The sequence below is a fragment of the Cucumis melo genome, chromosome 5 (assembly GCF_025177605.1).
Source record: "Cucumis melo cultivar AY chromosome 5, USDA_Cmelo_AY_1.0, whole genome shotgun sequence".
Taxonomy (NCBI): Eukaryota; Viridiplantae; Streptophyta; class Magnoliopsida; order Cucurbitales; family Cucurbitaceae; genus Cucumis; species Cucumis melo.
In genome coordinates, this window is record NC_066861.1 from 28,148,468 (window position 1) to 28,171,351 (window position 22,884).

Here is a 22,884-nt window from a genome sequence, read left to right on the forward strand (position 1 = left end):
TGTGTTTTGGCCATTTAGACATATACCTTCAGACTGGAACCTTTTTGAAAAACTTAACTGTATCAAACCAACTCACATCCTTCTGTTGTATGAATCAAGATCTAGTGTCACCCTTAAGATAGTTCAAGGAGTAAAAAGAGGAAAACACAAGGTATTCCAACATTCCCACTTCATCCCCACGTGCCACCTGAATTTATTCCCTCTGCTAGATGTGAACTTTTTTTCTTCATAAATATTAGAAAACGATTTTCTTACCTTAGAAAAAAGTGTAATATTACTTTAACATTTAGATGCATTTGGCTCGTTCAATGAAACTAATAAGTTTAGATTTGAAAATTTTGTGTTCGTATGGTAGAATTTCATGATAAATGTATAAACTCCAAAGTGTTACTAACGAAGTTGAGTTTTTTAAAATCGAAATCGGTGAGATAGTGATAATAAAATCATTAGTTCCCTGCTGACAATGTCATTTGTATCTGTTTAAAATTGAATATTTAACACAGCAACTAACAGAACGTGAGGACATTACACACACAATGGGAATGGGGGTTAACCTTACCCACCTCATCTATTAGTTATAATAATCAATAAATAATAATAATAATAATAATGCTTTCTTTTAGTATTTGTTTGTTTGGGTCCAGCAGAGATTAGCAATAATTCATACACTTATTGGTGCCAAGTCATTTTGTCAGTTTTTCCAACTCGTTTTCAAAAGTGGTGTGTTTTGAACAGAGTGCGGATCAAAATTTAACTAAATTAGCATCGAAGACCAAAAAGTTCGTAATTCAAATTTCTCTACTCTCAATTTATATGCATACAATAAATTTACTTTATCTTTTAAGTTTCTAAATTGTAGCTGTGTTCACTGGTATTAAAAAATGCTAACAAGAAAAGCTTAGATTTTCAACTGTATCGTTTGATAGGGTTTTGAAACACTAATTTTTATTTAAACACTTTTGATTTAAAAAGTGGTTTAAGATACACTTAGAAGCCATTTTAAGTGATCGCAAATATGTTAATTTTTTCGAAATAACTCTTTTTAAAAAGAACTAGACCCACGAAAATATATTCCAAACACACTTTAAGAACGAACGTAAATACAAACAAATCTCAAAATATAATATTTCATGTTATAAATTCAATTATTTTAACTAAATTAATATATATATATATATATAATAACATGTCATAAAATTTATAATATTACAAAACAATAACTATAAAACACAAAAATATTCGTAAATAGATTAATAATGGCTTTAACTCAGAAAACTACAGCTACTTTTGCAATGTATTAACACACTTTGATTGGAATCCAAATTAATTTTGCATTATGATAGGAATCCCAATTAATTTTGCATTAAATCTCTTGTTCTTATTAGACTGCACAACAAACGAAACATTATATTATAGTCTAATTCAACCATTAGACTCAACCAACACAAGTCAGGGTTCTTGGATGGATGACCCAAATGCTGGGAGGAAAACGAAATTTGTCCCATTGAGGTTTTTTTTAGGTGAAATTACTAAATGGGTTTTCTGGGCCTCTCGATCTTTGGTCTTTCTTTCCTCTCACCTACAGATCACTCTCCTTGCTCCCTTCCTCACATGATCTCACTCTTTGGTCTCAGCTTACCACACAAACTGAAAAGAGAGAGGAGAAGAAGAAGGTCGAAACTACTCATGTAGACTCGTCAGGAACATCACATTAGATTGAAAATGCCTGATAAAGAAGAAGAATGTGTGTGAGAGAGAGGGATCGGAGGAAGGAGGAGAGAGAAAAATAAACTTTGTAAAATTGTTTGATGATGATGCAAGTAAAAGATCAAAATTCTACTTTTAAAAAGTGGGAAAGATATCATTTCTGGGCTTGAGGTTTTAGTCAATTATCTCCGCAAATCAATCCCTAAGAAGGTTTCATCCTAGGAAGAGCATTTTTGGAAGCTGATGTGAATCCATGATTTCTGAAGGTGTCCTCCCATTCATTCAAACTCCTTACCAATATGGTATTCTTGGCAGTTAAGAGAGACAATTGTCAACACGTCTTCAACCCCTAAATTTTTATTAAAAAAAATCAGAAAATATTCAAATTCCTGACTTTTTGGTCGAGATCGAGGTGTGTGCCATACATCTTTTCTTTTCCATTTGAACATCATATAAATAAAACAACTCTTGAACGCAAATATTGGTTTCAAACTTTTGATCTCTTAGATGAAAGTATGCCTAAACCGATTAAGTTGTTTTCAAGTTCTTAAGCTTTTCTCTTTCCTTTTCTATATAAATTAAACATCATGCTAAACCACGAATGAATTAATGTTTGGAAAGGGTAAATGACCATCAAGTTAAACAGAAACCCACATCAAAACATTGTCAAATCAAGCCATGGAAACCATGAACACAAATACAAAAGATGAAATAATCAATACAATGCAAGCACAGGATTTATTGAACAAGATAAATCACAATTCCTCCAGCTAAATGATAAACTGAACCCATTTTTGACAATTGAATATTTTACATATACATATGTAAAAAGAAGAAAAAGCAAGGAAAAAGAACTCTTCAAAATCCAGAAAACAAACACCAAATTCAAGGCGCCCACAGCAGCCTAAAATCCAACCAAACCAGATAAACTAAATCTCCAAAAAAAAGTGAAAATCGATGATTCAAAACCAGCATCTTCCACATCCAAACTCAGGAACCCAAGTCAAAAAGCACAATATGAAAATAAACCCAACAAATGAATTGGATTGTGCATCTTCAAGAACCAGATGAATCCAAGTAAGCAATAAGGAATCAAATCCAACCTTCTTGAAGTTCAAGAAATTGAGACATACCCATCAAAAATAGCCATGACTCTGAATGAAATTGAGAATCAAATCCGAGTATAACCTCGTTGTTGTTGCTGATTACCCACAACCGACAGCAATCCCCCTTCTGCGGCAGTTTCCTCATCGAGAAAATGGTCCGCCGTAATCCGAAAAGCCGCGTGCAGTCCAACCACTGCCACACCTGTAATTAGAGCTCCTAAAACGTTCGATCCCACATCAGTAGAAACAAGAGCAATGATGGTAAAAATGCTCAAAACCCCCAAAACAACTTTATCATCAAACGTTTGGTTGAAGAGAACAAGAGGCTGATCACGAAAGAAGTAGAAGAACAACCAAGCAACGAAGATCAGCAAGAAGACGATGATCGAAATCGGGTGCCAGAACAAGCTCAAAAAAACGATGATCAGCATCACCAAAGCGTAATTAACACGAAAGTAGTTGACATTCTGACGGATTCTAGCCATGGCATCGTCGTAGCTGAAAGGGAGAGAGAAAGCGGAGAAATCGAAGAGCTCTCGCCATGGCCGCAGTGTAGCGATTAGGGATTGTGTGGTGGTTTTAGCGCGTTCTAGGAAGGAGGAACTGGAAGGGAAAGGAGGTGGAGCTCCGGAAGAAGTGGTGGGGATCGTGGCGGCGGCCGGTGAAGGAACGGCGCCATAGCCGGAGGAGAATTTTACCGATGACATTGGGGGGGCGATTAAGGGTTTGGGAGTGAAATTTGAACGGATCTTGGAGCTTTTCTTGGGAAATTTTGTTGTTTAGATGAAGGGGGGAAATGGGTTTTGAATTTTTGGGGAAATCATTGAAGAAACGGGGGATGGGAATGGGCTCCCATCTCCAGTTCTTGTTGTTTATGAATAACCTTTTTTTTACATTTCTTTCTGATTGTAGAGAATGTGATATAAAGAAGAAGATGAAGATGGAGAGTTTTTTCTGTTGCAATTTTCTATACTTTTCTAATTTATTTTGTTTTATATCTAAATAACTAAAATAAATATTTATATTGAACTTCAAAAGAAACTTTTGTATTTCTTTTTTATAATTTATAATTTTATTAGGAGTGATTAAAATGATTAATTTTAATTTTGTTACCTTAATAAAATAAAAAATAGTTTGATTGTCAAATTTACCATATTAGCAAAAAGGATAAAGCTGTTTTTTTCTAAATCTTTTTTTCATTCGGTTAGACGTAAAGAAAGATTTGTGATAGATTGTCCTCTAAAGTTTGAATCTAAAATTTGTAATATTTACACATAAATTCTAATTTGTTGTCAAAAAAATTAAATTGTTTTGCTAAACACACAAAACGATAAAGGAACTCCAAAATTTTTTATAAAAACCAATGCAAGCGAGGCTAGAGAAAAAAAAACTTGTTATCAAAGTCCGTAATCCATTTAGCCAACAAAATGTGTTCAATCTGATTGCGGTAGAAATATTGTTACCACTAGTGATAATATTAGTGTTATAATTGAAGATTTATGAAATATCACCATTATAGTTGTCGTTATTGATTGATCTGGTAATGGTAAAGATTTAGATAGATTTTGTTTACAAAATATTTAGATAAAAATGATAAAAATCAATCCAATTATACTTGCAAACGAAGCTCGTTACAATTAATCCATCAATGAAATCTCATTCCGATTACACCACCACTTTTCATTATGCATTGTTATACATGACCCTAATTCAACAGTAGAACAGGTACAGTATCAAATAAATTGAATAATAAAAAGAGAACGTTCACTTTTAAGTTATATTCTATAGAGGGACTGATCATCCTGAAGTGTCCACACCTCAATTTCTCTCTATCAAAATCAACACTTCCATTGTTGCCATCTAACACCCACCCCAAAAAGATATAAATTACAGGGAAGGAAGACAAATAGAAGTAGAAAAGAAAGGAACCTGATCATTTCTAGAAAGAGCCATAGATGCTTGATTTATGATTTTTGTTTATCAGTGCCATGAAACTTTCTACCTGCTTCGACTGCTTCCCTGCAAAGAAAATAAGTATTGTGCTGCGTTATGAACATGGTATTAAATTTGGTTCAAAATTGATATGAAAGGTAAACCGAGAGAAAGTTGATTTTGTGGGGATGAGCAATTTATTGTGGGACCTTTGGAGGGAGAAAAATAACCAAGTGTTTGGTGGTGTTAAGAGACTCTAGTGAGATCTGGCCGTCATGGTAAGGTTTCGGTTTCAAAAACATTTGGTAATTATTCCCTCGTTATTTTACTTAGTTGGAAACCCTCTCTCTAGGAGGTTTTGTGGGGTTGGTTTTTTTTGCGTGCTTTGTATTCTCTCGTTTCTTCTCGATAAGAGCAATTGTTTCTATTATTTAGAAAAATAATAATACGTAAATCTCCGAGTATTCCCATTCTTTTACTAATTACCATAAAGGATTACCAAAAGAAAATTCAAAATGGCATAGCATAAGCCATCCAAAACGAAACATTCAAATAGAAATTAAAACAACACATGGATGATAGAAACAGATTGAGATTAAACCTGAAAGCATTAACTAGTGCCATATTGTTAGGGTCAAGCTGGACGCCCTCGTAAAAAGAGTTTGCTGCTTCTTCGAACCTCTGCAGTTATGATCAATGAGTTTAACGGCATAGTAAGAAAAGTCTTCTAATTCAAACTTAAACAAACAAAAAAACAATATGAAAATATTGAATGGTAAGGTTGATGAAATCAATGCCAGTGAGATGATCCAATGTGAAACTAAAGACTTGCCTGCAATAAACGTAAAGCTGCACCTTCACGATAGCAAGCTTTAGGCCAATCTGGTTTCAATGCTCTGCATGCCTTTGCATCTGCTAAGGCATGCTCAGCTTGACCTAACCGTATCCAACAAAGACTTCGGTTTGAAAGTAACGTACCGTCAGTTGGATCCAGATCAATGGCCTACAAATTCACATTGTATTAGTAGTCTGGTAGGATCGGCTATACTTTGCAATTCAGTCTCAGCAAAACCTCTCATAACTTCAGAAAAACAACCCACCAAAAAAAGTGAAGATCTACCTGTGTATAGGCATCAACCGCTGTATGAAAATCCTTTGTATTGAAAGCATCATCCCCTCTGGATTTGGCCTCTGCGGCTTTCTTTTTTGCTTCGGGTGACACCTAGAATTTAAGTGCCATCTGGTGTTAAACTTAAAAGCAGCAGTCACAACAGAGAATTGCGTTACCACTTATAAACATTATTTTAATTTGTGCTTCATAAGCATTGTTATGTTATCATTTGAAGAAAAAGTTGATTGTTATGGGAGAGGAAAGAAGTATATTATTTCATGATACTTCCAGGGACTAATTTATCAAAACATATATGACCAAGTTTGAATATAATACAACCCACCACATCAAAATTTAGTAAGTATCCTGTCGAAACCTAATTTGAAAAACTTATGGCAGCATGCATATTTTGAATAAAATAACGCCTTCCATTGAAAAGAGATTGGAGAAACATCCATATTCTGAATAATACATATTTGTTGGCAACCTACAAAGTACAATCAATTCACAACCTGCCCAATGATTCATCTTAAGAAAGGTTTCATAGCTTTTAATGCTTAATTTCCTCCAAGTTGTGAAAGGTTGAACACTTGAACCGACGTTTATTCTTGCCTCAACAATGAAATTATAGTAGTTTCTCTCTCACACACACACAATCAGGAAAAAAATATTTTTCCAACCAATATATAGAACGAATTAACAAATTTAAGTTACGATTTTAATTAGCCATTTAATTTTCATTATCATCATCATCACTTATTGATCATGCTGGATTGTAGTATAGAACGATCCATATGAGAATGTCAGACAGATGTATAACCAAAAAAATAAGCTGAACAAGAGGGTTATTATAAATGCACCTCAGGCAAATCTTCTCGCACTGTGGAGTCTTTATGTTTATTGACCTCTGGATTTCTTGAAACCTCCTACAAAATTTATCCATTACAGTTAAGTAATGAAGCAGATCTCATATACGAGAAACAAAATACAGGCAGATTCAAATCCTGTGCTTGATAAAACGTAGTAAATACAATCCTTCTGCTACTATATTCCAGCATAAAGGGTGAGAGTAGTGTATTTCCACTACAGCAACAATATTTTCATTGATCTCTCCATTTCATAGTTCAGATATCTTCACATATAATTTTCTTTAATAGCCAGCCTAATTTGTGATGCAACAACAAGTTAACAAATATACATTTTCCGTAACCTCATTTCACATTTGGCTCATCTTAGCCTCTTAGGTATATGACTAAGCTTCTTCCCTTTATTTTGAACAATTTCTTCGCTTTGATAAAAGATTTATTTCCATAAAGGGAAAAAAATCTCATTCCAGAAGCAGGAGACTATCCAAGGGACGCTGCCACCTAAAGGTCCACAAGGGAGCAGAGACTAACATCAATTGTATATAATTTGATAAAGAAGACGATGAGTTTCAAAAGCCTATAAAAGGTAATGAAAAAATGAAGTTATCGCAAATAACCTATCTACTATTTAGACAGCCAAAATAGAATTACAAGATCATACCTGATCTTTGTTGGCTTCATTCTGCATATACTCAATTATTCCATCAGTCGTCCAACTGGGAATCTCCTTAACTGCTGAAGTCAAGGGAAGAAGAATCTCAACACCTGCCCGACTACCTCTAGCTGCTGCAACCTGTATTGGCTTTAATCCATCCTACAAGACAACAATAATAATTTTATGCTTAAAAGATGTTTTCTTTTATACAACTTTTTCCATTTCTTGATAGCAAAAAAAAAGGCCCTCAAGAGCAAACAAAAGAATTATAATGATGACAGCAGAAAACTACACACAGCTTTCAGCTGATGGAAATGTTAAAAACACAGAATAAGACCATTAAAGTGTCACTAGAGTTTGAAAAAATCTAGCACATATTCATATCACTACAAGAAGTATCAATAAAATACTTGAAAGTAAGCAACCATTCGTTTCTATTTTCTTATAGAGGAGAATTCAAATATCAATGAAATTTTTAACTTTCCATTGCCTGTAGGGGTGCGTAAGATATGATATGTTGATTATTTTAATTTTTTTGGTGTCTCCAATACCTTCGTAATGACCTAAAGTTGGGCTGTGGTTTTGTAAGATCTTTTTGATAAGGTTTATAGATTTTATTGCATTTTCTACTACAATTTTTTCATAACTTCCATTATGTTTAAGAAAGAACAGAGAAAAAAGAAAAAGATGCTGCATTGATATCTCATCCCATAAATCAGTAAAAGAAAGGGTAAGAACAGATTCTCTTTTAAGAAGTAATAATTGTTAGTGAATAGCTGTAAAACTTTGTCCATGGGCTGTGCACCACACTACCTCATCAGTGGCATTAGGATCGGCCCCAGCTTGTAACAAACTATTAATAATTTCAAGGTTCCCACTATCAGCAGCAATATGAAGAGGGGTTGCTCCACCAGCAGTAATATTTACTTTTGCACCTGCCTGTAGATTAAATGCAAAGGACGCGAAAATGTCAAAATTCTATAAGAAATGGACATAAAGCAATTCTTGCTGATTCAAAATTAGCATAAAGCAAGAGAACTGTCCAACAAAAACACCAAATCAAAGTACAATTTTTTGGTAAGAGACACTCAGATTTTTCAAAAGGAAAGAGAAATTAGGAAGAAAGGATAATCAACTTTCTTATTTGTTCCTTTCCCTAACATCCTAATCCCTAATGTAATGTCTTCTCATTAATAACTTTCAAGTCCCACTAGAGATTGCCTTTTGCCAAGTTTTCGGCCCAGTCTCAAGTTTCTCAAGTTTATAAAAGTTGACCTAATGGACACTTTTTTTCATATCTGTGAGTGTCCAAATCACCTTACGTGCACCTCGACTAATCTCATAGGACAGCCTGCCTGACTCTACAACATTTAGGTGTCAAGAAAACTCATAGGAAATTATTTCCTAGTAGGTGATCACCACGGATTGAACCCATGACCTCTTAGTTAGTTATTAGGACCACGTTTCCTTTTCTATCACTAGGTCAACCATGATGGTTTAGACCTAATGGACACTTCCACTACTCTTCTATAGTAACCATTTAGAAGAATGTGTTCAAATGTTTAGATTTCCCTTTTTTTTTTTTTTTGTAAAATCAAAATGTTTAGATTTCAATGTGTTAAAAAAAATTAATGAAACAACTTCCATTGAAAAAAAGTATTAAAAAAATACAAGAGCATGCAAAAAGACAACCCCTCAAAAGGGAGGGCCGTTAAAGGAAGGCTCCAATTGTACAAAATAGCATGTATAGAGTAATTGCAAAGGCTCTTCAAAGTCAAAGTTCAAAGAGAAACATGAAATCTAACGAGAGACCGATCATCTAAAGGATCCCTTTCCAAACCTTTAAACACACTATTATTTATCTCACACCAAAAATCCCACAAAATAGTGCACATCCCAGCAAGTCATAAAGACCGGACCTTTTCACCAAAAAGCGTATGGAGGAGAAACTCTCTGATCATATTACTAATATCCCTATGATCAACTAGTCATATTAGAATTTAACTAAAAACTATAATGAGGACCAACTGCTTGACAGCTAATGTTCAGCAACTTCAGCTCTTTACTGTGGATAGGAAATAAGATTCCTCAGCTTGAAGGGATGACGAGGATTGTGAGAGAAATCTTTCATTCAGCCTCCAGGTGAGATATAATAGATTAGATATAAATATTTCCAACTATTCATCGTTTTTTACTCAGACGAACTGGATTTCTTTTTTTTTTTCTTTTTTTTTTCTCTTTTCTTTTTGTGCTTTATATGTTGAATGCACAGAATCTGATGGATGAAAAAGCTTCTGATACAAGAAAAAGAAGCAATGACAGAGTTCACCTCTAAGTGGTGTACATTATACTAGATACAATTTTTCTAATTATTTATCTTTCTTATTCATACAAAATGGATAGTTTATGTGTGCTTTAGAGTGGATAAGCACCGTTTCTGATGCCTTGTGCTTCCATCACTTTTTGTACTAATCTCTTTCTTTAAATGAGACACTACTGATTTACACATGTGAGCTCGAAGTTATCAGAATTTGATAAAATATAATTGGTATGTGACATCAAAAGGAATTACAAGAAAACCACAAAAAATAATAAAAGTACACACACACACACGAGGGTTGATAGAAACAAACCTGAATCAACAAATCCAAGCAAGCCAGAGAACCAGCAGCCACTGCCGACAGTAAGGGGGTAATATCATCGTCAGTTTCAGCATTGGGCTGAAAAAAGATGGAGAATATTTGTCGCATCAGTTCACATTGGATGTTTAAATTATTTAAAACATGTTAACAAAAAAATAGTGATATGCCAAACTAGTATATATTAGAGCTGAGATAAACCACAACCAATGACAAAGACCCATTAAAAAATATCTGAAAATTTTCAAATGTCGGACCAATACTCTTGTCTACAGCTAAACCATTAATGACCTCCCACAAATAGAGATTGATTCGTAGAGAAATCTTATGGGAAGCATACAACATTATGAATATCATGTCAATGATAAAGCACAAGAATTCCCAATAAGCAACCTCTTCAAACAGAAACTTTCATATTAAAAAAACTCAAATCAAATAAGCAACCTTGGAGCACACAAGATATTTCAATCAATTATATATTTGTGAACAAGAAATTTTAGAATGGAGGTAAAGTTGTGAGCTTATATACATTAGCGTGGTGCTCAAGAAGCAGTTTTACAGCTTCCTGTTGGGCATGACCAGCGGCCCAAATCAAAGGGGTGCCCGCATCACTTTGAGAATTAACATCAGGACCTCTTGAGAGTAAAAAATTTAGCAGCTCAATATTTCCTGCATTAGAAATTATAATTAATAAAAGCTACACGCTGTTCTACAAAATTAGTCCTTACCATTTCAATCTGTTCAAGGCATGACGTGATTAAACATTCTCCCTCAAAACCTTAAATCTCACCCCTATGTAACCAAGCAATGGGAGAATTTCCTATCTTCAAATAGACAACCATTTAAGCAGCCAAGCTACTTGTTGATACATCCCTAGATGTAAGATGTTCAATGATAAGAAAATATTTCCCTTCTAATAGCCAGACCTATGAAGTAGATGCATAGTGATACAAAATTTGGTTCCAGAAAAGAACTCTACTGTTACTCAAATGCTTTTTTCTATTTATGAACAACTCCTTACCGGCTTACCCAAATCAAAATGCTCATAAACAGAAGCCTATCACCCACAACATGCAGGAGCGTGAGAGGAAAGAAGAAGATTAAAAAAAATGATTTACTATTCTTCCACCCCCCCCCCCCCCCCCCAAAAAAAAAAAAAAAAAAGATTTACCAATGCCTGCAGAATGATGAAGCGCTGTGGCCCCTAAGTCACTTGCTATTGCAGGATTGGCACCTCTCTCAACAAGGTACTTTGCAGTATCAGTGTGTCCTTGTCGAGCAGCATGAATAAGTGGGGTTTCACCTGTAAAAACTCCAAGTGTTGTCAAACATTGTCCTTGAGGGGGGAAACACAATTTGTAAATGAAAACAAATACAATCCACCTAAATCTAAATGCTAGCATGGATTCCAAACTAATCAACACCTACCGTCCAAATTAGCACCAGTTGTAAATGAAACTCTTTCAGGGAACTTTTTCTTCAAGACTAAGCTAGGAGGTTCGGTTATTTACCTTGTTTTCTTTGTTTAACAAAATATAATCATTTCTACAACACAAAAAGTGCATCTAACAAGCAAGTCATAATCCAAAAGTCACAGCTTTTCTTTAATTAATGAGAACTACGCCAATAACAAAAAGGGTTCTTTTTTTTTTTTTTTTTAAAAGACAGAAAGGGGTTTCAGAGGGTTCATAGTTTGCCAACTCTAACGACCAACACAAAATTTCCCTTATCTTTCAATCAAAACTCCCCCACCAAATAAATAAACAAGTTGTAAGTAACTTGCCATCTTCATCTCTTGTATCAACATCAAGCTTCAACTCCTCAATCAAAAACTTGCAAACCTCAGTTTTTCCCTCCCTTGCTGCAAAATGAAGTGCTCCTCGCTTATTGGCATCCTTAATATCGGCCACAGTCCCCGACAATCCCTTCCCATCATCAAGCCTAGCAGCCAAATCTAATTAAACATAACATAACGAAACATTACATAAGAAATCAACAAATAAATAAATAACTAAACTAAAGCTTGTACTTTTAAGAACTCAGCTAATGAAAAAACATACTCTTCAATATATCAATGTTCCCTATACGAGCAGCATTGAGAAATTGTTGGACTATCTCCCTCGCTAGATAGGATTCGATCATACAATATTAGCATTGTATAAACCGTTAAGATGTAAGCAATAAGATAAAATTACCAAAAAAAAAAAAAAAAAGAAGTACAGAAAAGAGAGCAAGAAGAACCTGCGAGAGCGTCTGAAGCATCGGGGGCCATGTTGATGTAAGGCTTGTGAGAGTGGTTCCTAGAATTCTAAAAGACGAAGCAAGTGGGCTTGTGAGTGTGGTTCCTAAAACCCTAGAAGAAGAAGAAGAAGAACGGAGCAGTAATGGAGTTTGAAGAGTATACCGGAAGGACGAGGAAGACAGTAGAAGCTTGAGTTCTTCTCTTTTTCTTTTTTACATTAACATTTTAATTCATTTCTAAACTTATATCTAATGAATCTTCAATTTTTAATATGGTCTCAACCATATGTTTAATACATTATTTAGGTAATATGAATTAACATAAAGTTTTCTATATTATTTTGTAGAACATTGAATTATTACGATAAAAATCGATGAGAACTAAAAATAGGTTAGATTGTTTTTGAAAAATAACCTCAATACTCTCATGATTGAAACTCTAGCATTTGAATGAAAAATAAAATTAAAATTTGAATCGCCAAATAGTTATATGTATTCGTCAAATAATTCTAAACTCGGGTTTTTGTTTTAAATTCTAAGAAGTTATATTTCAATGTAGTTTCAAAACTTTTGTGAAAGTTTAAGGGTAATTTGCAAAAGTTGAAAGTATAAGGTTATTTTTAAAGAAAAGAAAAGTTTAAGAGTATTTGTAATAATTTAGCTTTAAAAACATATCAAAATTTAATCGGGGGATTTAGATAATCTCTTGCTCAACTCGATTGTTTGATACCAAAACAATTCTTGTTAAACGATGAATCCAAATATTTCGTAAGTTGGATTAATTTAGATTATTCGATTATTTATCTAAAAGAATTATTAAGTAAAATTTTTGTCGTTAATTATTGAAATAAGAATTGATACTCACAATGCAAAGGTCGAAAAGTTGCATTTTACATTGATAAAAATTATATTGTAAAGTGTTTGGAGAATGATTTAAAAGTTATAAAATGAAATTCAACGTGGGTATATGTAATTGTATAGTGAACAAGAAAATAAATTTAATAATAAGTTTTAGTTAGTACGACTGTAGATAAATTTAGGTATAAAGCATAAAGATAATAGTTAATGCATCTATGAATTTTTACTAATTTGAACTAAACTCAACTTAATAAGTTGATGAATCAGAAGAAATCTTATGAATTGAGTTGGTGCTCAACAATATTTTCGAAAAAATTTAATTCGATAAAATTAGTTGAATATAATCTCAAATATTTGAGTCATTTATCTTTATTTGGTTTTTGTCTTGATAGCTTTGCAGCTTTTTTATCAAGATTGATGTTATACTTTTTGAATTCTCTTAGCTTTTTTAGAGTTTATTACTTATATTCTAGGTCGTCTTGGGAGTTTGATTTCAAAATTTGAAGAGAGTCATTTGATATTTAGTGTTAGATCTTTAAAAGAACAAAAGATGTTCATGTGAGTCTGAGAACTTTATATCTTTAGTTTTTAGAGTTTACGAGCTTTAGGAACTACAATCTTCGAAACTTGATAGCTTGAGAGTTAAGGTCTTCAAAATATGAGAGCTTCAACAAATCGATGGTCTTTGGTTCATTTAATCTCCTCGAATCAAGGGATAACTCCCTATCTATACATGGACTTGAGCCTATTTGTTTTTACGCCCCACAACTTGGACTTCGTCTAAGAATGGACTTGGCTCAGTTTTTGTTTAGCTCAAAATTCCAACTTGGTTTGAAAAATGAACATAAAACGAGAAAAAAAAATCTTAACCTGAGAGATTCAAAATCTTAGAGGGAAACCTCACGTACTTAGCAAGCATAAGCCCTAACCATTCAGCCAAAGTAACAAGATCTTGTGACTTTGATGATCATAGTATTTTAATAAACCTTAAATCATTTTTTATGCCAAAGAAGTTGTCTTTCTTAATACTTAAGTTTTTCACTATACTATACAACTTAAAAAAGAGTAAATGCGAGTGAGCATAAAAAAATGGCTATATTCTATTACTGTGCAAGTATCGAATTATACTTGTTCACATTGTCAACTTGTTTTCATTAACATTAGGAAATCCATGGCAATGTCGTTGAGTTTCACATTATCTAAAAAATCATGTTGATGTAACATACAGTAAGCAGAAGGAGTACATAGTTAATTGACACACCAAGAGCTAGTTCTAGTGGCAAGTTTGAGTAATCGGGGATTGATTGCTTTGAATTGCAAGAAGTAGTGAATTGCAAAGCAAATTTGAGGAATTCAATATTAAGAAGATTTAGCTTGGGTCGAAACGAAATTTTCCCTATTCAAAGTATTTGTTCAATGAATCCTCGTTAATTAACTTATGTATCGTTTCACCTAACTAACTTTATAACATAAGCTAATTAAATTGTCTCAAATTTCTAATTATTCTAATTCAACAAGATGACAAAAATGCATAATTGAATTTTCCTAATTGCATTAAGTTTTTAGAGATCCTTAGGTGGAATGACCAATTTCCAAGCGTTTAATTGAACATTCACTCAATTATAAGTCGGTTGGAACAATGTTTGTCCAAATAGATCTAAATAGAATACAAAGCTAACTAAACCTATTGCTTCTAATTCAAACTTACGATGAAATTCACGAATCATATATTTAATTGAAAACGAAAGTCATACACTCCCCTCTGTCGAAAGTATAACCAAGTTTCATTGAATAATATAATTAAAACTTGGTACAACAGAGTTAAATTCAATCTTCACAATTACAATGAAATAAGGAAGAAATTCCAGAGACCTAAACTAGAAACAAGTATCTTATAGCCTCTCATCCACACGTTGAATGATGAGTAATATTTAAAAGACATAAACCAACTAGAGAAGCTCCAAAAATTGGGAGAAAACTAACAAAAGTAGGTTGGAATCAAAGATGGTTCAAACTTAGCGACAGATAACCCTTTTATAAAATTGATGCAGGCGTCGTGGTACTGACAGAAGCTTGCTAGTGGAAAATATTAGGAACGTTACGGCCTATATGGCTTTCGCAAATTCTAACCCCTACTGATTTACAGCACCGTGCATTGCATTGTGGGGTAATGCAATGCTGCAAGGCATAAGCTTCTTTTGATCACTCATTTGTCTCGATTGATGCCACTTGACTCTGTATATGCACAATTAAGCTTTAAATCTACATCAACAATGAATTATACCTTAAATTGCTCAAAACTTATAAAATAACCAAATAAGAACGTAAACAAATTGCTGAAAACCTATAAAATAGTCAAATAAGAACGTAAAACAAAACTAGTTAACAAATTTTTGGTACTATTAATAAGACCTATAAGCTCCTCCTAAAAAGAATGTGAAGAGGAAGTGGTGGAGTGGACGAGAACAGAAAAAGAGGAGGAGGGGGAGAGATATAAGACAAGATAGTTTTCCATATCTTTTTTTTTTATCTAAAAATACATTTCCATAAATAATGATCGGACTCAAATTCGAATTTATCCTATTTATGACATACATAAGACTATATAATTTAATGGTTAAGACATTTTCTTTTCTAACTTTCTAACATATCATAAACCCAACACACGTGAGAAGTGATATAGATGTCTTAACCATTAAATTATTAGATAAAATTAGAGTGTATAACTAAAAACAGAAATAGATAGTCTTTAACCAATTTAGCCTTGGAATGTTCATATCACTTATACCTCCAAAATTTAACACTTTCCCTCGGGAAACTATTCTAACCATCTATTACTTCGCCCCTAATTTTTTCTACTTCAATTACAACCCTCTTAAACTTTCGTTTAATACTTCATTTGAAAACAAATCTATACATCAATTCTAATTATCCCAATAGACTTATAATGAAAATCAACTCCAAAGTAAAAAAAATATTGTCTATTTTTGTTCAGTTTTGAATAATTGAAACCTCATTCTCTATATTTATATCGGTCTCTTCATTTTAAAAGTAACAAATGTATTCTCGATGAATCTTAAAATTTTAAATTAAGTGAAAATTGGTTAAATAACAAAGATAATTTTTTTGATTCAAAAAATTATAACAAATAAAAATGACAAATGTCATTGAGCTAACTCGAATTTAGTTAACTTCGATAACTAAAAATTAAAAATCTAAATATTATTTTTAAGAAAAATTATTTTTTTTTAAAGAGAAAAAAGAGAGGGAAAAATCGATATATATATATAAATTACGTAATTCAAATTACGGTTCTTTTAAATCCACGTGATTTAGAGAGAGAAAAAAACTGGATTAGAGAGAAGGGTGAAGACGACGATGGAAGAAGATGAACCAGTGAAGTCTTTTCAACTTCTCCTTACATTCTTTCTCATATTTAATCACAAAACACAAATCAAAAAAAAGAAAAAGAAAAACCCCTTTACCACAAACTGTGAAATTTTCTTTCAAAATCCTAAAAATAGCTAAATTTTGTTTGCATTTTCAGTTAGAAATGTACGGTGGAACAAGTAATCTTAAACAACCTCATAGCTTGAAGTCTCCTTTCGACCCAAAAATCTCTCTTATACCATTAAAGCACCTCCTCCGTTGTTGATTAGAGATGGTTTAGGCTATGATTCCTAAAGACAAAACCTAAAGTAGCCAACCCATTGGCCATTATTTTCCTCTGGCGTGCAGGAAAACAGGGCTTTCCTCCATTTTCATCATCACCCATTTTCCTTTCTTCTCTTCCTCCTCTGTTTTTTTTTTTTCTTTTTTTTTTTCTTTTCCCCTTTCCTGTACGCCAAAACACATAATACCCACATGAATGCCAATACCAATGTGATGTTATCTCTTTTCTTCGTCTTGCTAGGGATTTTTAATGGCGTTTATTCTGCCTCTGTTCTTGCTCCACCTCCAGATCCGCCATTGTTGTTACGCTGTGGTTCTAATGAGGACGCCACTGATGAAAATGGCCGAAAATGGATTTCTGATTCTAAATTCCTCGACCCCAAAAACACCCTAGCCGTACCGGCTGGATTTCAAGATCCATCCATGACTTCTCAGGTTCCGTATATGGAAGCTCGGGTTTTCACCGCCGTGACGGCGTATAAATTCCCGATCAAACCTGGTAATCGTTATTGGCTTCGACTTCATTTTTACCCTTCCACATACGGACCTCATGATTCTATGAATTCTTATTTCACCGTCGCTGCGAACGATTTGACTCTTGTGAAGAATTTTAGTGCTCATATGACTTGTCAAGCCTTCACTCAGGCTTACATTGTTCGTGAATTTACACTCGCAGCTACAGAATCTGAATCTTTGAATCTGACTTTCACACCTGTTTCTGGGTTTGCTTTTGTTAATGGGATTGAATTGATTCAAATGCCGGAGATCTTTGGGGAAGCTATAATGGTAGGTGCAAGGGAGCAAACCATGGATGTAACGGGGTCGAGTATGCAAACAATAGCGAGATTGAACGTCGGAGGGAGCTACATTTCTCCAGCAAACGATTCTGGTTTGAGTAGAGCATGGTATGATGATTATCCTTATCTTTTTGGTGCTTCTGAGGGTGTTGTGATGGAAGCTTCAAAGAGGTTGGTGATTGATTATAAAGATATGCCAAAGTATATTGGACCTGTGGACATTTACAGGACATTGAGATCAATGGGAACATCTAAGGATGTGAATGCTAATTACAATTTGACATGGTTGTTTCCTAATATTGATCCAGGGTTTATGTATCTTGTGAGGTTGCATTTTTGTGATGTGTCTTTGAGTAGGCCAAATCAGGTGGTGTTTGATGTGTTCATCAACAATCAAACTGCGGATGTGAATGGGATCGATGTGATAGCTTGGTCGGGTGCTAGGGGGGTTCCCAAATTTAGGGATTATGTTGTGTTTTCTAGCGAAGCGCCAACAATGCAGCAGATTTGGCTGGCAATGCATCCTAGGATGTCGGATGCACCCGAATTTGCAGATGCTATGTTGAATGGGGTCGAAATCTTCAAGCTCGATTCAGGGAAGAACTTGGCAGGGAAGAATCCTCAACCCTCAGCCTTTAGGGTGAAGGTTGAGGCTGAAGCAGAGAGGAATTTTGAAACAAAGGGCAATAATGCTGAAGTGATTGGTGGGGCTGCAGGGGGCGCTGCTGCTTTTGTTGTGGTTGCACTTTGCTTTGCAGTGTACCAAAGGAAGAATAGAGTGCCAGGGAATGATTCACACACAACTAGTTGGCTACCAATCTATGGGAACTCACATTCGAGTGGGAGCAAATCAACAGTGTCTGGTAAGAGTACGGCCAGTAATTTGGCTCAAGGTTTGGCTCGACATTTCTCGCTTTCCGAGATTTTACATGCTACCAAGAACTTTAGTGAATCTAATGTGATTGGGGTTGGAGGATTTGGGAAGGTGTACAAGGGAGTGATTGATGGAGGGACAAAAGTTGCTATTAAGAGGTCAAACCCATCATCAGAACAAGGAGTTCACGAGTTCCTTACGGAAATCGATTTGCTTTCAAAGCTAAGGCACAAACATTTGGTGTCCTTGATTGGTTTTTGTGATGAAGAGAATGAGATGTGTTTAATTTACGATTACATGGGTTTGGGAACTTTGAGGGAACATTTGTATAAGACCAACAACAAAACTCGTCTCTCATGGAAGCAAAGGTTGGAGATTTGTATTGGAGCAGCTAGGGGACTTCATTACCTTCACACAGGAGCACAATACACCATCATTCATAGAGATGTTAAAACTACCAACATTCTCTTGGATGAAAACTGGGTTGCAAAGGTCTCTGATTTCGGACTCTCGAAAACTGGTCCGAACATGGCTAATGGTCATGTTAGCACGGTAGTTAAGGGTAGCTTTGGCTACTTAGATCCGGAGTACTTCAGAAGGCAACAACTAACTGAAAAATCTGATGTCTATTCATTTGGAGTTGTCCTTTTTGAAGTATTATGTGCAAGGCCTGCTTTGAATCCAAACCTGCCGAAGGAACAGGTAAGCCTTGCAGATTGGGCGTTGCATTGCAAACGGAAAGGATTTCTTGAGGATCTCATCGACCCTCATCTTAAAGGGAAAATCACCCCTGACAGCTTGAAGAAGTTTGCAGATGCCGCTGAGAAATGCCTAGATGACCATGGTGCCGAGAGACCGTCTATGGGCGATGTGTTATGGAACCTTGAATTTGCTCTCCAACTTCAGGAAAGTGCCGATGGTGGTTCAAGTCATAGATCGAGGGTACATGAGGAAGATACCCAGAGAAGCCAAGAGATGGCTGCACATTACAACAACCTCAGCCTTGGAAATGAGCAAGACTTACTTCAATCTAATGAACAAAACAGTACTGCAATCTTCTCTCAACTTGTCCATCCGACAGGCCGATAATGCACGGAAACCTCTTCGACATTGTTCATGTGTCTCCCTCAACAAGGGGGCCTAACCAGTGAACAAACAAAAACCATGGGAGTTCAAGCATGTTGAACCACTGCTATTTTGTCAAACTTCAGGGAGTGTTGTTGTATTTATGTTGGTATTAGTTATTGGGTCTTTCTGATTGTTTTTTATTGGACAGTATATGCATTGCAATTTGTACTTTACACAGAACAAACTTGATCAGATTCAAGTTCAACCTGCTGCCTATTCCTTATGATAAAGTTATATTTACACTACACTTTAGCTCTTTGCAAAGTACAATTAATATGCATATACTATCTTTTAGGAAATATGTCAAGTTGTTAGTTTTTCTTTTTCCATTCCAATTTTCATTTCTCTTAAATGGTTTTCCTTTTTGTGAATCAGAGTCCGTGTTTATCAATCTTGTAATGGTATTCTTTCTATATGTGATTTTGTAAGGTTAGAGAAATAAAGTAAATATGGGCAAATTCAAGTTCTAAATATGTAGATTGATATTGTTATCAACACTTTCATAATTATTTTCTTGTTCTTGAACTTTTAAACATTCTTGTTTTAGCTTGCAAACTTTGAATCAAAGAACCATTGTTTAATCATTGTTTGCTTCACAGTGAAGTGGGTACTTAGATAATGTATTGCTAGGCTAGTGGAATAATCTAACAATTGACACACTATTAGTATAGTTTTGAAAATACAATGGTTCTACCCAAATTCGAGCCTCCAACTCTCGAACTATCACTAATAGTGTCAAATGTCCATCTTTGATCTTAGAACACTTACACGATAGCGTCGAGTTAGAGTGACATCTAAATGCTATGTAACTAGTAATGCGTTTTCTTGTGGTTTGCATATGATCTTCATGGTCTCGATGTTGTCTCCTCAAAATATTTGTCTTAACAACTATGTTTTGGCTTGATCTAACGATAATGATTCAAATTTATGCACAAAATCTAATAGGCTTTATGGTACTTCTGATACATGTGTAGCAAATTGGATAAATGATTCAACCCTACCACACTACTAGTTAGGTATTTGATAATGTATATTTTTCAAATAATTTGAAAATTAGAAAAAAAAAACCCGAACATAGGCGTGGTTGATTTGAAATAAATCTAAGCCAATTATACTTTGAAAGAGTTTTTGGTAACGTCTATGATTCAATGCATCGAAGGTTGATACACTCGTTATACAAGCTTAGAGAGCAAAGTTTAATTTATTCTTTTTCATTTGATATCGCCCTAGGAGAAAAGTAGTGAAAGAAAACAATCATAATTTTAATTCCTAAGGACATTTTTATCTATAGTTACTATGATTCGTCATTTACAGAAAACTATTCACTATTGAGGTGTTCAACTTTGTTGGTGTTTTGGTTTACATTTTTGCTTTCAATGGTAAAAAAAATCAACAATTGTTAGAGTAATAGAACCATCTATAAGTTACCCAAGCCAGTGAAACAAAAAATTAGACAATTAAATTTTAATTTTGTAGTCAAATCAACCAATAATCACACGCATGTTAAAAAAACCCTAATTTCAACCAACATTGACTCGATACTCAATTACTTTTGATAATGGATACCAAACAATTTGAAATTACAGTCATTTGAAAGCTTAGATTCTAAGCTACAAAATCATTTCAAAGATCACTAAATTTCATTAAGCATTAAACAAGTTATGGCCTTAAGAATTGAAATGAAAAACACATAAAAGAAACTCCCAATCTCCATATTCAACATGCCAATCCATATCGGTTCTCAACCCCTACTTTGAATGCCCACCGTGGATAAATCCAAGATCTAACGGCCGAAATTTAAACTTTCACGAGGATCTCGATCCGCGTCAAAAGCATTTCGACCAATCAGATCGCAGTAGCATGATTTCGTTTGATTATATAAACCGCTCGCAACCGTCTCTCTCCTCATCGAATTTTCTCTCTCTAAAACCATTTCCTCTCCCCCGTTTCTAATCGATTCCGTTCTTCCAATAATGTCTTCCGCCGCCGATCCCGTTGTCTCATCCGACGCTCCCGCTGCCGCAGATGCAGCGGTGGCCCAGCCAGCTGAGAACGATTCGAAGTCCAAGAAAGCTGCGGCATCCAAAGCATCGAAGGCCAAGAAACCATCTGGTGCGAAGAAGGCTAGATCTTCTCCGACTCACCCTCCGTTCCTTCAGGTATGAATGATTGATCTTTGTTTCGATTGTTTATGGTTATTCTGATTGAGTTTTTACGTTGTGTTCTGATCGAATTTTGAAATTGTTTCGCTAGATGATTAGCGAAGCGATCGTTTCTCTGAAGGAGAGAACCGGCTCGAGTCAGTACGCCATTACGAAGTTCACCGAAGAGAAACACAAACAATTGCCTTCCAATTTCAGGAAGCTTTTGCTCGTTCATCTCAAGAAACTAGTCGCCGCTGATAAACTCGTTAAGGTAAAGAACTCCTATAAGCTTCCATCGGCTCGTTCTATTCAAGCGAAAGCCGCAGCAGCAGCACCAGTCGCCACCAAGAAGCCTGTAAGCTCAAAGCTCAAAGCAGTAGCAAGCATCAAGAAACCCGCCGTTGCCAAACCGAAAGCCAAAACTGCTGCAAAATCGAAGCCGAAAGCTGTAGCGAAGCCGAAGCCGAAGACAGTCACTAAATCCAAGACCGTCGCAAAACCAAAAACCGCCGCCAAGACGAAGGCAGCTGAGAAGGTTAAGAAGGTTGCTCCGAAACCTAAAGCGGGAGCCAAGGCTACGAAAGTAGCGAAAACACTGTCGCGAACGTCGCCAGGAAAGAGAGCTGCACCGGCGGCAAAAGCGAAGAAGGTAGCAGCGAAGAAGCCAAAGACGGTAAAGTCGCCGGCGAGGAAAGTCCAGGCAAGGAAAGTCAAGAAATGAATTATGTGCTTAGGGGTTTTTGATTAATTTCTAGGGTTTTCTTTTTCTCTGGTACTTATCAATAGTACGTAGCAATGTAAATTAGGGGATATGATATGAGATGCAACCGTTCGTTGTTATACAATATTTTTATCAAATGTTAGTTTGGTAAATTCAATGGTCTTTTTCTTTGAATGAAATGAGTGATCATCTCTTTGTTTCTGTCGAATCGTCAAAGCTTTTCAAGTTTTGCTTCAATGGCGGATTTTATGTACATAAAACGCAAAATTCATAATCGGAACCGTTCACGTGCATTGCACGCGGTTTCAAATCCACGTCGTGCCGACGTGGCTACTTTTGCGGAACTTCTATTAAACTTTTAATTATATATTAATTTTGGGGATTTCGGTGAGTTTTTTATATTAATATTCAATAATTAATAATAATTTATTTA

At 34.9% G+C, this 22,884-nt stretch overlaps 4 protein-coding genes across 8 annotated transcripts; 2 read left to right on the forward strand and 2 right to left on the reverse strand.

Annotated features, from left to right (window-relative positions):
• Positions 1-1,223: 1,223 nt before the first annotated feature.
• Positions 1,224-3,849, reverse strand: LOC103496149 (PRA1 family protein E). 3 transcript variants are annotated; one of them, XR_539084.3, is made up of 3 exons: positions 2,841-3,849; positions 1,841-2,056; positions 1,224-1,726 (listed from the first exon to the last, which is right to left on the reverse strand). XR_539084.3 is itself a non-coding variant. In XM_008457902.3 (2 exons), exon 1 carries the CDS (start codon positions 3,518-3,520, stop codon positions 2,879-2,881), a length of 642 nt encoding a protein of 213 aa, XP_008456124.1. In that variant the 5' UTR covers positions 3,521-3,849; the 3' UTR covers positions 1,224-1,726; positions 2,841-2,878. The 3 variants fall into 3 exon arrangements, 2 of the variants coding, with proteins under 2 accessions (XP_008456124.1, XP_008456115.1); XM_008457902.3 differs by lacking the exon at positions 1,841-2,056; XM_008457893.3 differs by having other exon boundaries at positions 1,224-2,056.
• A 573-nt stretch (positions 3,850-4,422) lies between these two features.
• On the reverse strand, positions 4,423-12,519 carry LOC103496164 (uncharacterized). Of its 3 annotated transcripts, XM_008457925.3 has the most exons (14): positions 12,421-12,519; positions 12,258-12,324; positions 12,077-12,139; positions 11,800-11,970; positions 11,188-11,319; positions 10,546-10,685; positions 10,011-10,097; positions 8,191-8,316; positions 7,384-7,536; positions 6,717-6,782; positions 5,866-5,967; positions 5,578-5,748; positions 5,347-5,426; positions 4,423-4,832 (listed from the first exon to the last, which is right to left on the reverse strand). In XM_008457925.3, exons 2-14 carry the CDS (start codon positions 12,286-12,288, stop codon positions 4,778-4,780), a joined length of 1,377 nt encoding a protein of 458 aa, XP_008456147.1. In that variant the 5' UTR covers positions 12,289-12,324; positions 12,421-12,519; the 3' UTR covers positions 4,423-4,777. The 3 variants fall into 3 exon arrangements, with proteins under 3 accessions (XP_008456147.1, XP_008456139.1, XP_050940758.1); XM_008457917.3 differs by having other exon boundaries at positions 12,258-12,480; XM_051084801.1 differs by lacking the exon at positions 12,077-12,139 and having other exon boundaries at positions 12,421-12,477.
• A 4,137-nt stretch (positions 12,520-16,656) lies between these two features.
• Positions 16,657-19,831, forward strand: LOC103496176 (receptor-like protein kinase ANXUR2). Its single transcript, XM_008457933.3, has one exon. The coding sequence runs from the start codon at positions 16,980-16,982 to the stop codon at positions 19,545-19,547; it is 2,568 nt and encodes an 855-aa protein (XP_008456155.1). The 5' UTR covers positions 16,657-16,979; the 3' UTR covers positions 19,548-19,831.
• A 1,614-nt stretch (positions 19,832-21,445) lies between these two features.
• Positions 21,446-22,652, forward strand: LOC103496189 (histone H1-like). The gene is made up of 2 exons (XM_008457952.3): positions 21,446-21,745; positions 21,840-22,652. The coding sequence occupies exons 1-2, from the start codon at positions 21,560-21,562 to the stop codon at positions 22,449-22,451; spliced, it is 798 nt and encodes a 265-aa protein (XP_008456174.1). The 5' UTR covers positions 21,446-21,559; the 3' UTR covers positions 22,452-22,652.
• Positions 22,653-22,884: the final 232 nt, after the last annotated feature.